Consider the following 13,524-nt stretch of genomic DNA (forward strand, 5'->3'; position numbering starts at 1 on the left):
AGGCTTCTCTACCTTGAGGCTTGATCACCTACCTGCTTAACTATCAGACTGCTTTTAGGTGCTAAATCTTTCCTCTGGGCTGCTCAGATTTTGTTCTGGACAGAGCTTGCCATCAAGATTTTGTACTAGACCTCAAGAAGCAAGAGTTATAAACAGAGCTTCAGAAAGGTTTCTTCCAAGGGCAAGGGAAGCTTTGGTTTTAACAGTAACACAGAAAAAAAAAAAACAAAAAAAAAAAAAAAAAAAAAAAAAAAAAAAACCACCCAACCAAAACAAAAAAAAACCCCAAAACAAAAAAAAAAAACACAACCAAAGAGCACCTTTATGTCCAGTCTCCTTCTCATTATACAGAATATAAAAGAAATAAGGCTCCCAATTCCATTTCTACAAAACAAGGATGAATGAGTTATTCCATGGCTCTCTTACTGTCTGCCCTGCTAAGATCTGCCATTTCCTACAATGCTAGTGATGCACTGGAGAGGTTCCTGGGTGGTGGCATCAGTGGTGCCATCTTCCCTCAGTTAGAGACACCCTTGCAACCAGCCCCAGACCCTAACAAGCCAGTAAATTCATTCCTCAGGAACCAAAAGTGGGCTTCAGACGCCTCAATTAATCTAAAAGGCTGCCAGGCCACAAGGACAAGCAATATGGAAATGAAACTGGAATATATTGTTTTACTTTTGAGTTGAGCACAATTGCTATGGAAATCAGATTCAGGCTTCATGTTCTTTTCACAATCGGCTTTTATATAAATACTTGTAAGACAGTACAACAAGTCAAAATCATAATCTTCAAAAAGTACTAATACTTGTTACTACCATTAGATTGAAGCTGGTGTTTAAGAGACAGTATGTCTTCATGACAAAGAGACTTATAATTTTATCAGTATATAATTGCAGTTGATATGTAATATGTAATGAAAATAGAGGTCTAAAGGTACATCAAAATCCTGTCATTTCCATTTTTAAGCACAAAGACTTGATTTTTTGTTTTTCTTCCAGCAGAGGGCAACATCTCACTTTCACAATCAGTTTCTGCCACCACAACAGCAACAGCTTTTTGGGCTTTATAAGAATGAAACAAAATCAGAAAGCATTTTGACTTCAGACACTGAGAACTTGGCAAGACTAAAAGAGAAACAGACTCTTGACTAGTCACCAGTGGTGACTCCTGGGAGCAACCACAAGAGCTACTACTGAGCTTACGCCTCCAGTCCAGCTGGGTTTTGCAACTCCAGGCCTGGCTCTGTCCTCAACACCAAGAACACACTTCTAATTTCCCCTTCAGTCTAACCTCTGCAAAATGTTTAAATGACATCTTAAACCAGGAAACAGTTCACTACAACTACATGGCCGAAGTAGCAAATCTTTCACAGAGGTTACTGAGAATAAGAAGCCTAAGCCAATCAGGAAGAGACAGCACCAGCATTACAGAGTAAGTCACATCATTGCCTCAGTGTGCACATGTGTTATTTTACATGGCAATATAGTATTTCAGCTAAAGTGAAGGGCTGTCTGATGTCAGATTTTCATCTGCTGCCAAGAAGAGGAGCAATTTTCAAATATTTACCACTGACAGAATTACCTTCTCAGCTTTCATTCACCTACTCATTTGCCATCAGTTATCTAATCCCTTGTATCAAGATAATTTACAAGCTATAAAATATTTGTCAGAGACCAGCCTGAGGCACAGAGCATAGAAAAAAATCTTGCCCCAAGCCCATTCATGTAATAGTAACTGAATGGAGCTACTGCCAGCTGCCAAACTTCTAATCTACTGTCCTGCTCTCCACCCTAGCTATGTGAGAAACAAAGGGAAGTAGCCAAATTCAACTATAAAAGGCCTCCAAGGCCCAGGTAACTCTTCTCAATCCAGTCTATTTTGTCTTGTTTTCTTCCAAACTGCTCAGACCATTCAGAGCACGTGCACAATATTAACATTTCTATAACAAGTTAACCAGACAGTGTAACAGAGGATGTCAACAAGGAACAAGAATAAAAAGCAGGATATGCAAAGACACCTCCAAATGCTCTGATGAATCAAGCAAAAGACACCTGTTGGTAGCAGGAAGTGTGACCTGGATTACAAGTAGCCCTTATCTAAAAAAAGTGAATGCACAAAGGTGCTTGTTACAGAAAAATCCGAAGCTTTCCAAATCATACTGACCCAGCTGTGCCCAGAGAGGGTTATATGGGTGAGATTTTGCCAGCATGTTCACAGACTGGGATGTGCGCTTCTCAGAGAAGGCCTTGATGGGAGGATGGTCAACTGGCATCACTGTTGGGACCCACGCCAGGTGATATGTCAGCACTGCAGTCAACAAAGCAGCAAAGAACCTAGGAGAAAAAAAGTAAAAAAAGCATGTCCAAAGTAACACCCCATTAAGTGCTTTAACACAGTCACATACACTGGGAAGCACATAAGCTTTTTCTTAAGAAAAAAGGAGTGGGGGAAGCTTACTGATTTTTGTTGATCTGTTCTATCAAAAAGGTAAATTCTTTAAGAAAACGCTGGCATAGCTGATTCTTTTCCAGGGTGCTGGACATCATATTAAGCCACACAGGCTCTGCAATCCTTGGAACAGAATATAGGTTCCAGATGGTAACTCTGCTCAAAAAAAAATTCCCAAAAAGTCAATGTTAACATGTATGTTTCAATTCTGCAAATAAGTAAAAGCAGCCCCTTTCCTCTTCTGTTGTCCAGATTTTAATTTGCCTTTTTTTTACAAGATCTAGGAGACTAAACAAACTAGTGTTCAGAACACTAGTCTGTTTAATTCATATTATCAGTAAACTAGTGTCTTTGTATGAGTTACATATTTGGCTTCCCTTTTTTGCATTCCCTTGTGAATTTTATTCAGAGAAACCATTCAGAAATAAATTTGAGGGGAAGAAGAACCCATTCTATTAATTGCACAGATTCGATTCTACATTCCAGATATTACAGAACTCCATGCCATTAAAGCCTTCTCTCTCTCCTGGGCTGATTTGCTTAGCGTTTCACCATTCCCTCCTTTCTCAAGTACAGAAAATAGAGCTTTTGACTGCAACTTTCTTGCCAGTTACACTGTTCAGCATCTATGGCTAGGAGTAGACACATCTATCTGCATGAGTACATCAATCCACCCAACTGCACAGTCATCAGCAGAAGCCAGCTCTTGATATGTTTAGACTTTAACTGACAATCCCAGGAACACGTGAGTGCAACAGAAGTACTTTCATTCTCATTTGGAAAACGGCTGAGCTGGTTTTGCTACAGTTTCTGAAAACATTTACCCAATAACCAATGCAGAAAATTCATTCACACTAACTTCAAGACTGTCTAAAATACAAGACCTTACATTCAGCTGCTTATAACTGGAAGTGACAAATATCTTTCATGGGGCATAAAAAGTGCCCTCCTTGTAATTCAGAATTCCATCAACTCACCTGAATTCTCCCAGGGCATCCATGACACGGCTGATATAAACCTGCACTCTCTGGCTGGATTCTGCTATTTTTCTACATGAGATCATGGCCTTGATTAAGAGTTAAAGACACAAAACAGCTGCTTAAAGGATTTACATTCTTCATCTTTTTAAACTTCATTAACATGTCAAAATAACTAAGATCTAGCCCCAGTCCTATACAGCCACTCACAACAGCAACAAATGCCAACCTCCCTCCACCACATAAGAGACCAATCCTAAATACCCGACAAGGGAAGACAACATTTCTGAGAGGAAGAAGTCAGCAACAAATATTTTGTGTCTCACTTTTAGACACTACATGAAAGGACAGAGTACCATCATTTCCACAGTCTCTAGAGAGTCAAGAAAACCTCGGAGTGAAATATGGCAAGAACAAAAGAAAAATCACCTATAGCATAAAACTCTCCATTCTAATTCTGTCTAGAAAAGAAACTACACCTCTTTCAGCTAATGCTGAGTTCCTACGCTGGGCTCAAGCTCAAGACTGCATGTGTAAGGAGGGAGGCAAGATTGAAACCACGCACCCTCTCCCACTCTTCATCTATCAGATTCTAGAAGAATTCATTCTGATTGACATTTTTCAACATTATGCCAAATTAGTATTCTGTACCTTTTCTATTGCATATTTCAACTTGTTCATGTGAGACTCAAAAAGAGGAAAGTGAGAGAAAAAGAAATCCTGGAAGTTTCGCTGTGCTTCTTCTTTTTCAGGCAGAGAAAAGATGATGCTGATTGCAATTTTTTTCCTCCGAACAATTGCAGGATTGGAGCTGCAGCTTTCATCGGCCATACTAAACATTTCTTCAGTGGACCTGTAAGACAGATTTGTTAAGACAGTTACCTGTGTACTGAGAGGCAATTCAGCTTCTATCCATAGCTCTCTATATAGTGGAAGGTAATTCATTTGTAGGACTCCTTTGACTGACTAAATAAGGCTTTGCTGTCACATGTTTCTGAACAGAGGATGCCTGACACTTTCATGGCTAAGTCCTGTGCTTGTTCAAAAAGGAGGACAATACCCAGAGAGGCCTGGTGTGAACGCTTTCCTCTGAAACAGAACTACTAGATTTCCTCCTGGATTTAACTTTGAGGGAGATGAAGAAAAGAGAAGTGAGATACATGACACAAAATCATAACCAAAAAAGCTTAAAGGAAACATTGGAGCTGTGAACTGCATCCAGCACTCAAACTCCTCTCTAGGTGCTCAGCTGCATATCTATGAAGCTCTCGAATCTGGCTGGACTGTTACTCATGAGGGAAGTTGGGAAACATATAATCTACACTATCCATATTGTTCCAGCATCTTAAGATGGATGTTTGCAATTAACCATACAAAATAAAACTTTCTATTTTAACTGAAGACAAAATGTCACCACCCAGTAATTACTGTGAAAACACAAACTTAATGCCTACAAATACATGTTTGCCCAGCTCAAAATTGTATAGACTTCAGTTCACAAAGATTTGTTTTCTTCTTAAAACTATAAAAAAATACCAGAAAGAAAAAAACCCACCCATCCAGTGGCTATTTTACAACCATTATTATTTCTTCAATTTCTCTTTATTTCCTTGATAGTGCCGCCACAATTCTTTCAAAATTATGTCTCTTCTCAATATTACACATGGGTTGCTACTAGGATCAATACTGCTCAATGTTTTGGTTATCAGCCAGGCCTCTGGATCAAAACACACCTTCAGTGAATTTGCAGATAATGTCAGATAGGGGGAAAATGGTCAATCAAGAGAACAGCAGTGTCCAGAAAGGCTGTGGAATCTCGATCCTCGGAGTTTTTCAAGACCTACTCAAGAGTCAAGTTCCACAGACAGCTAATGGAAATTCCAAGCTACTCCTTTGCACAGGCGACTGATTGGGATGATATACTGGGCTGAGACTTGCGTGTAAGCTTTACTATGGTTATACAAAAGGGTGGCAAATCCTTCACCCTGTTGTTCTATAAATACTAGCCTTGCAGTACTAGATATTGATACTGCTGGATTTACAAAATTATTATTTTTTCTTGCTTAAAAGAGTCTTGATCAATTTCACTGAAAAAACATCACATATACATAATGTGTATACACAATTAAGTAAAACAGTATGGAAAAAAATGTCTGTGGGAAGGAACTTCAACTGGATAATGGGTTTTAATCTACTGAGAAAATATATGAGAAAAGTGTAAAAAGACAAATAAGCCATAGACATATTCTGAGCATCAGCTCATCTGGAAATAGCTTGGTTTTAGAGTTTCTTATAAGTTAAGACTGCAATACCAGTGAGTGGTAATTAAAAGTTTGAAGTCTTTTCATATCAGAATTATCTTGAAATGGAGTCTGTAGTATTTATAGAACATTATGAAGCAATTAACAAAAGGAAATACTCAGGCTAAGCATTCATTCTTAGTCCATTCTAAAAATAAGTGATTTACAGTTTAATTGGTTTGACAAAGTTAAATAAACAAACAAAAAATTCTCATCACAGAGGTACAAGTCCATGAACACAGGATAAAGCACACAATTAAACCCCAGCAAAAAAACAGCTTGTGAGAAAACAGAGTTCAAGACAAAAACATAACCTCATCTGAACTTCAGGAACTTGCATACAGAGACAGAAATTCCCAAGGAAGTCAGGAAAGGATAGTCAGTCAGCATCTAAGAAACATCTCAAGATTTTATACTGCTTCACAGGAACAGAAATTGAGGAATTTAGGTCTGAGAGAGAAGCCTTTTGAACAAAACTGCTAATCTATCTTGCTTGCCAATCGACTATGTGGAGTTCCAACTAGACATCTCAATTTCTTTGAGCTATTGGTCTAAAACATCAGTCACAGTGACTGTAGAATCTTGGCTGTAACAACCTGGGGTGCAAAATGTGTGGCACTGAAGTATTCAACCAGAAGCCTACTGTTTCTCTACAAGTAACTCGAAAACAAGCATCCGAAGAGATGTTTTGGCTTAGAAAGAATCCCATTTCAAGAATAATTCTAGACAGTAAAAATAATGATGTTCTCTTTACAATATCTTTCCTCAGTATAGGTTCTCCAGTGGGGGAAAAAACAAACAACCCTGCTCCAGATAGCGAATAAGCAGCCCAAAGAGGCTACTTTCCTCTAGACAATTTGTAACTTTCAGAACACTTCACAGAAATTTGTATTTGTCAAATTTTGGCTACTTCTTAAACTGAGCTGAAATTATCTTATTTACCATAAATGTTTTAACCCTTTTTAAATGGGCTGCTCTCTTTAGGAAACTAGACTAAAAAGTACTTCAGTTTACTTAAAGCAACCAGTTTATTCTCAACTGCAAGTGTGATTTAGAAAGCACAACTGCTACATTAGTACCATGGCACAATTCTTCATGTTAAAAATTATTTGCTAAGAATGATTCACTAGAAAATATGCTGCAAGTGTTGGTTGACAGTAGGGAAATAAGTCTTTTCAAATTAAGTTTAATTTTTATTTTTTACTGACTATATTTTTTAACAGGCAGCTTTTATGCTTCTCTTAACTGAAAAGGGAGTGAGGCCAAATAGCATTAATTTCTTGTAGGTTTCCATTCTGTCTCTGGGTATAGGTAGATGAATACAGAGAGAGGATAATCAAGAACCATTTGCTATTTTGCAAATGACAAGGGAAGAATTTGCTTATTAGCTATGAAAAGTCTGGTGCATTCCATGCTTTGTTATGCCACTGAGCTACAAAAGCTAATAAAATTCCAAAACAGAAGCCAAGCTTTTTGATCACAGCTTTTTTTTTCTTCCTGTTTTGGCAGAAGTCACATCAGGAACATCCTGTACCAGCCAAGAGAGTCATCATGGGCTATTACTCCAAAATTTCACTAACTGCTCACTAGTCAGACTTCATCATAGTATAACGTCATTATGGTAGTAGTGCTGTTACAGTCCCTTTCATCTCAACAGGATGCTCTGCTCCTTCAGAAACAATTTAATTTATTTTTCAGAATATGGCTTCATATACAGCCTATACAGTCACACTATATTAATACACAGCCTATGTATTCAATAAAAATAATTATATTTCAAATCGGGCTTTGAAGTTCCCATTCAGCCAAAATTTCATCTTTTTTTATATTGGCAATCTTACGTAACACACACAGAAGATAGACTGAGTCAAGAACATTTAGTAACAGGGTTTGTACTTTTAAAGAAAGGAGGCTTAAGCTCTGTTTAGCTTAAATTACTGTCCAACTGTTTTTGTAAGAAGAAAGGTGCTACACTCACCACCTTGGAATAATTCCATTCTCTAAACTGGTTGTCTGACTCCGGAGCCAGCGACGTTGATAGCTGCTAGAAGATGATGATGAAGAGCTTGGAGATGGAAAAGGAGTAACCAGAAGACTGCTCAGGGATGCTATGAAGAAAGCAAGAAACACCACATACAATGAATCACAAAGTGCTGATTAAATACTTTTCTTCATACTCTACCAATAATATTGCACAAATATTGCTTTTGCTTGCTGACCTTTTTCACACATCACTTGAAACAGGAGAGAATCATTTTAAATAGATCTTGCTGCTTGAGGACATTCATTTGCTATAAAGTAGGAGATCATCTCTATTAAACACACTAAAATGTGTCTTAGTCTCATTAAAAGTGTTCTCTCCCACGAGTGGTTGCCCTCCCATTACAACAGACAAGACTTCTGGTCTTCATTTTCCTATTCAGTGTAAAAAGCCATTTCTCTTCATTTGCTCTAGTAAAGACTCCAGCCAAAGTCTCCAAACTATAAACTCGTTAAGAACCCAGAACATGGTGGCTATAAACAAAGAATATAATTACAAATATTTTTGTATGAAGGCTTGGGGCAAATGCAGAAGGCAAACCACCTAGCAGATAAAAACAATTACCGATTTATAGTCATGAGGTGTCTGTATTTCAGGTGAATCACTGCAGCAAAGAATTGTAACAATTACAAAAGCAGGCAAACAAGATAGACAGCAGATACCTGACCGAGCAATGCCGCTGTCTCTATCCTCATTTTGTCCTCTGCTAGGCATATCAACAGGTGTGCTGTGTGCTAAAACAAACAGAGCAGATCAATAGAAAATATTACATAATTCATCATGCTATTTGTCAGTATTTTAAAAATTTGTTTAAGTTTAAAGGTCATACACCAAAAAAATTACATCCTGTACTGTCGCTCAAAATCAGCATGATGTGAAGAGAGGTGGCAGCAAACAATAACCTATGCTGAGTATCACATTACTACAGGAAGGTTATTTGCCCCAACGTAAACATAAAGACATCTCTGAGGAGCTTAAGAACACGAATACCGTCTGCATTATCACAAATCAGATATACTTTGAAAGTGAGGGCTGGTGGTATCCTCATCTGTCACTCTTGATAAATTCTGAGTGTGCAAGATTGTCCTTTGACACAGGTTAAGATCAGAATGAAACAGTCTAGCACAGAGTCCACTAAAAGCTTCTGTTTCACTGGCCGAGCTGAGACTTACTGTCCACAAAGCCTCACAGTAAGAAACATTCAGCTTATGTCAGATTACATCGAAGTGTTAGTAGTGCAGTTACTCAATTTGTAGAGCATGCAAGATTTGCAAAGGTTGCAAAGAAATTGCATTGGTATTACAGTTCACATTTTTGCAATTAACAGAAGTAATTAGGCCAGAGATCTACCCACCTGCATGGATTATCATTCTGCCTGTAAAAAGAGACTTTATGCAACCTAAGGTTTTGAGAATTAAAGAAATTAATATTGCTTGAGGAAAAAGCCATCAAGAATTTTGAATGTCTGCCATCAAATTAAAAAGCAGCAATAGATAAGAGAAGAAAAAGCTGTACACCAGCAAGACACCTGCATGTTAGCAATAAACCAGCAATAAGCCAGGAAACATAACTTCTCTAAGAAACATATGGGCTAATTAATCTTCAAAAGCACTGCATAAAAATATCTTAAAAATTAAAAAGAATAATTTAGTCATTTTTTCAGAAGACATTTTTAAGTATATGCCAGATACACCTGTTGTCACTACTTTTTTAGCCCTCTGTTTCTAGAGACTAATTATGCATAAATCTGCAAAGATTCAGAAGGAGCTGGATTTGTGTGTGCATATGGATGGGTCACACTGTGGCTGGCATTCCACACAAACCTGCAAAGAAAGAAGCACTGCGGATGAGCCGGAGGGGACCTCCTTCAGACACACCCTGCAGCAATTTGCTGCTACACAGCTGTAACACACCTAGGAAACAAAAGCAATGTAGAGAAAATGGGAAAAAATGAGAAAAAAAAAAGTAAAAAACCCAAGGTGGTGATGTACTAGGGAAAAAAAAAGCCAAAACTGAATGAACAGATGGCCTTGTGTTGTCAGAAAGACATAGAACCTGGAAATATTTACCTAAATTACTTCCACTGCGACAGGTTCCCAAACCATTCTGATTGGAGCTCAGCTTCCCCAGACCGGGATCTTGGTTGATGTATTCAAAGCTATCTTGCAAGCTAAAATAGGGGGAGAAGCCAGCATTCTTTAAGAATATGATGAATAGGCATTAATATTAGCTTAAGAATTAGGTTCATTTTATATAAAAAGGCTGAACATTAATATTAAAACAAAATTGAAGGATAACTAGGTTTCTCAAACTGCAAGGAAACAGGCATTTATTTTTTATAGTTGAAGTATTGGAAGCTTCTTTAGATGACATTTGGGATTCAGTTTATTCATATTTGCCCATTCTGGGGAGGAGGTACAACACAGCAGCATATTTGTTGAAGGAAACAGAAGTGGGATATGGGGACAAAGCATTCTCAGTATATCCCTTCCTCGCCCTTCTGACAGCAGTAAGAGATGGAGATTTTGATTGTCCAAAGCACCTAACCTTTGAACTTTATCACATGTCCTGGACAAGTTAAGAAGTAAAACCTTGGAAATTTTTTTTTAATTAAAAACTTGGCTGGCCTAACTAGGATCGATCAAGAGAATTCTTCTACCCAGCTGCCTTCCCAATTTTCTGCCAGAACTACAAAAAGAGAAAGACAGACAACTGCACTGGCTGGGAAAGGAAAGAAATTATACATAAAAAAATATGTTCTTACTTATTGTTGCTTCCACTGAAGCTTCCTACCCTGGCTGAGAAGACTTTACTTATCATCAGCTGTGGGGGAGAGCTGAAAGGATAAACAGTCATTTATTTCACTGAGTCATCAATTCCAAGTGCCTGACAAGACACTGCATCACAGAAAAGGACACTCACCGTATGTAGTGAATTTTCAAGGTGGAGCCTTTGTAGCTCATTGCCACTGAGCCAAACATCATTTCTCCCAGCATATTGACATCGGAGGCTGGTCTGGTATACTACACGGACAAGAAGATGGGAACAGCAAAGTCAAAAATAACTTGGCATACTATTTCAACTTACCATAGCATCACAACAATGCATTTGGAGTGGAGAACACAAACAACTTCAACTTTTTCATGCAGAGCAAGATCAGTGTGCACTCAGTGTGGGTTTAACACCGTGTATTTAGCAAGTACTGCAGGAAGAAATCCTGCATTTTGCTCACTAGATGAGCAATGCTACCCTTGCTCCAGGGAGACCTCCAAAGGCAAGAGAGAAAAAGAGATCTGCATTTCCAAAGAAATAGCTGTGTCTAGCAACATTCCCATATAACAGAGTTTGATAAAAGCTGTAAATGTTTACAGGACTTGGATTCTGTGGTCTGGATCCCCAAAAAATAAATTGCCTTACTTATTTAAATGAGTAAAGAGTAAATTCACCTTCCCTGCCCTTGTAGAAAGCTTCTTAGAAACGTTTCTTATTGGAAAATTATTTATGAGTATACTTTGAAATGCAGTCTTCAGATCAGTTGCTTATTTTGTTTCAAAGACTGAGCATCAATAGCAAATACAAAGAGAAGTTTGGTAATTCTGAAGAAAATCACCTTCCAGTTAAATATAATTATTTTCTTTTCCCACCTTAACGTATACATCCTTCAGACTTCATTTTTCTAGGTGAAAGGCTAACGCTTTTACTAAGAAAGAGACAAAGTACCTAAAATTTAATGTTATAGTTAAGACAGACTAAAGGGACTCTTAATAAACGATATTCAACAGCCTCCTCAGAACTGACCTGAAACATAAGCAGACATGAACAGAGAACAGTGTAGTGCTTCTTACAACCTTCTTATGACAAAATGCTATTAAATATATTTCACAGCTCCTTGAAAGGTAAGACCAAGATAGACTAAAAGGTTAAGATGTACCCACACATTTTTATTTAACAATACTTTAAGGATAGAGTAGATATCTCAAGGTTCAGATTAAGCTGCAATGTAATAGAAGTCAAAGCCATTCAATGCATCTAAGTGAAGGATTGAATAAACTAACTTCTTCAGTAGAATGAAAAAAACAAAAGCAGCAAAGTAACAAATATTACCTGATACTTCGGTATCTGTTCTTTGATATTTTGCATACAGCTTATAGAGGGACTATGGGAAGAAACACTGTTGTTCCCATTGCTTCCTTGGCAGTTCTTGGCAGAAGTCTTTACAGAAGCCTCATCTGCAATTTTCTATGTCAAAACAGAACAATGTGATAAAAAGTAAATCTGAGAACTCACATCTCTAAACACATAGTGGCAAGAATCTTCTTAAAACTACAGAAAAGCAACAGAAATAAAGGATACTCTTATGTGGTTCAAAAAATATGTATCAGTTTTAAAATATTTTTTAAATGTCAGCATCAGAGCAAGTGGAGAACTGCTCTCACATTCATACTATCAGATAGGTTTTCATAGTATCACATATAATTGGAGTAATCAGTTTCACAGGAAGATCATTCCCAATTGTTATAAATTACTCTTTGTAATATTTGCCAAAATTTATGTAAACAATATCTCAGCTTATAGTTTTCTTACAAACCAATTTCTGTAATCATTTGCATAATTGATCATTCAAATTGCATATAACTTTTGCTCCCCGAATTATTAAAACAGAAGAACAGCCAGCAAAAACAAGGGATGAATAATCCATCATTTGGCAGAATTAGCAGATTAAAGACAAACAATGTATCTGAACACTCAGTGTGAATAAGCCTTACTGTATTTGAAAAAACACCACACAGTATACACACATATGCTTCCTTGATTTCAGTTTAAACAAGACTGAGTATGAAAGCAATTTTTTCTTAATTTTAAATGAATCAAGTTTTAGTTTTGGTGTTTGATAACAACCAAATACTCAAAATAATTTTCAACATTTAGGTATTTGCATGGCATTCAAAGTACTTTGGCTGTTTTAAAAGGGGACCTAGATTAGTGAGTGTCTGGCTAGAAAACAGATTATAGCCTGTATCATGTGTTATGAGGGAGTTTATAATCTGTTTTATGTCAGCATCGCATAGAGAGTTTCTGATAGGACATTCTGTAGTTAACTTTTAGCTAAGGTATTCAAGCAAGTAGAATAATTTGAGTATTTAAATGAAGGCAGAAATGCATTTTTTGCTAAGATACTGTTTGTTTTCAAACAACTTTACGATACTAAGTAATGACCTTGATTTTGAGCGGGGGGTGGGGGTGGGAGAAGAGGGGAAGCAAGATTAACAACCAGTCTGACCCATTTACACTCTTAAGTAGGTGATCAGACATCAGCTGATGATGCTCATCAGTCTTACTGATTCAGCACAGTGGCATATTTACAGTGTGACTGAAATAGAGATCGTTGCTTTCTAAGCATCTTCATAACTAAGTTCTACAAGTTGTGACTGCTCTTCTATGGCTTATACAGATATATATATATAGCTCTGCAATGTTAGTCTAACAAGCTGAAGCTGCTGGTTCTAAAAAAAAAAAACAACTTCAAAACAAACAAAAATTTGAAATAACTTAATGTAGAAGAAAAACATAGAGGCAGTAGGAAAAAAACCCAAGCAAAACCACCACAAAACAGAAACACTGTTGGTTTACTGATCTTAAAATTACCTATGTTTGCGGAAAGCTTTACTCCACAATCTTGCATCTTGACAGCATCTGCTCTTGCTTCTATGTGTCACCAAAACTTACATGGCCATATATACCACCATGTGTCATG

At 37.3% G+C, this 13,524-nt stretch overlaps 1 protein-coding gene and 1 long non-coding RNA gene across 5 annotated transcripts in view; one reads left to right on the forward strand and one right to left on the reverse strand.

Moving 5' to 3' along the window:
- The window catches only part of LOC146767603 (uncharacterized), a 53,844-nt gene extending 46,648 nt beyond the window's left edge, over window positions 1-7,196 (forward strand). Inside the window, exon 2 of the long non-coding RNA XR_014955136.1 lies at window positions 1,002-7,196. This is a non-coding gene — a long non-coding RNA (uncharacterized LOC146767603). The remainder of the gene's footprint in view (window positions 1-1,001) is intronic.
- FNIP2 (folliculin interacting protein 2) overlaps window positions 1-13,524 on the reverse strand; it is a 50,242-nt gene that overhangs the window by 13,772 nt on the left and 22,946 nt on the right. For 2 of the 4 annotated variants that reach the window (XM_077782915.2, XM_021536564.4), the window contains exons 3-13: window positions 11,874-12,008; window positions 10,692-10,792; window positions 10,534-10,605; window positions 9,839-9,939; window positions 9,593-9,682; window positions 8,432-8,503; window positions 7,707-7,836; window positions 4,080-4,281; window positions 3,429-3,517; window positions 2,461-2,607; window positions 2,167-2,336 (exon numbers count right to left, since the gene is read on the reverse strand). In XM_077782915.2, the coding sequence (XP_077639041.1) occupies window positions 2,167-2,336; window positions 2,461-2,607; window positions 3,429-3,517; window positions 4,080-4,281; window positions 7,707-7,836; window positions 8,432-8,503; window positions 9,593-9,682; window positions 9,839-9,939; window positions 10,534-10,605; window positions 10,692-10,792; window positions 11,874-12,008 (1,309 nt within the window). The remainder of the gene's footprint in view (window positions 1-2,166; window positions 2,337-2,460; window positions 2,608-3,428; window positions 3,518-4,079; window positions 4,282-7,706; window positions 7,837-8,431; window positions 8,504-9,592; window positions 9,683-9,838; window positions 9,940-10,533; window positions 10,606-10,691; window positions 10,793-11,873; window positions 12,009-13,524) is intronic. The other 2 variants (XM_021536566.3, XM_021536565.4) reach the window with 1 other exon arrangement.

Source organism: Lonchura striata, chromosome 4 (genome assembly GCF_050655825.1).
Source record: "Lonchura striata isolate lonStrDom1 chromosome 4, ASM5065582v1, whole genome shotgun sequence".
Classification (NCBI taxonomy): Eukaryota; Metazoa; Chordata; class Aves; order Passeriformes; family Estrildidae; genus Lonchura; species Lonchura striata.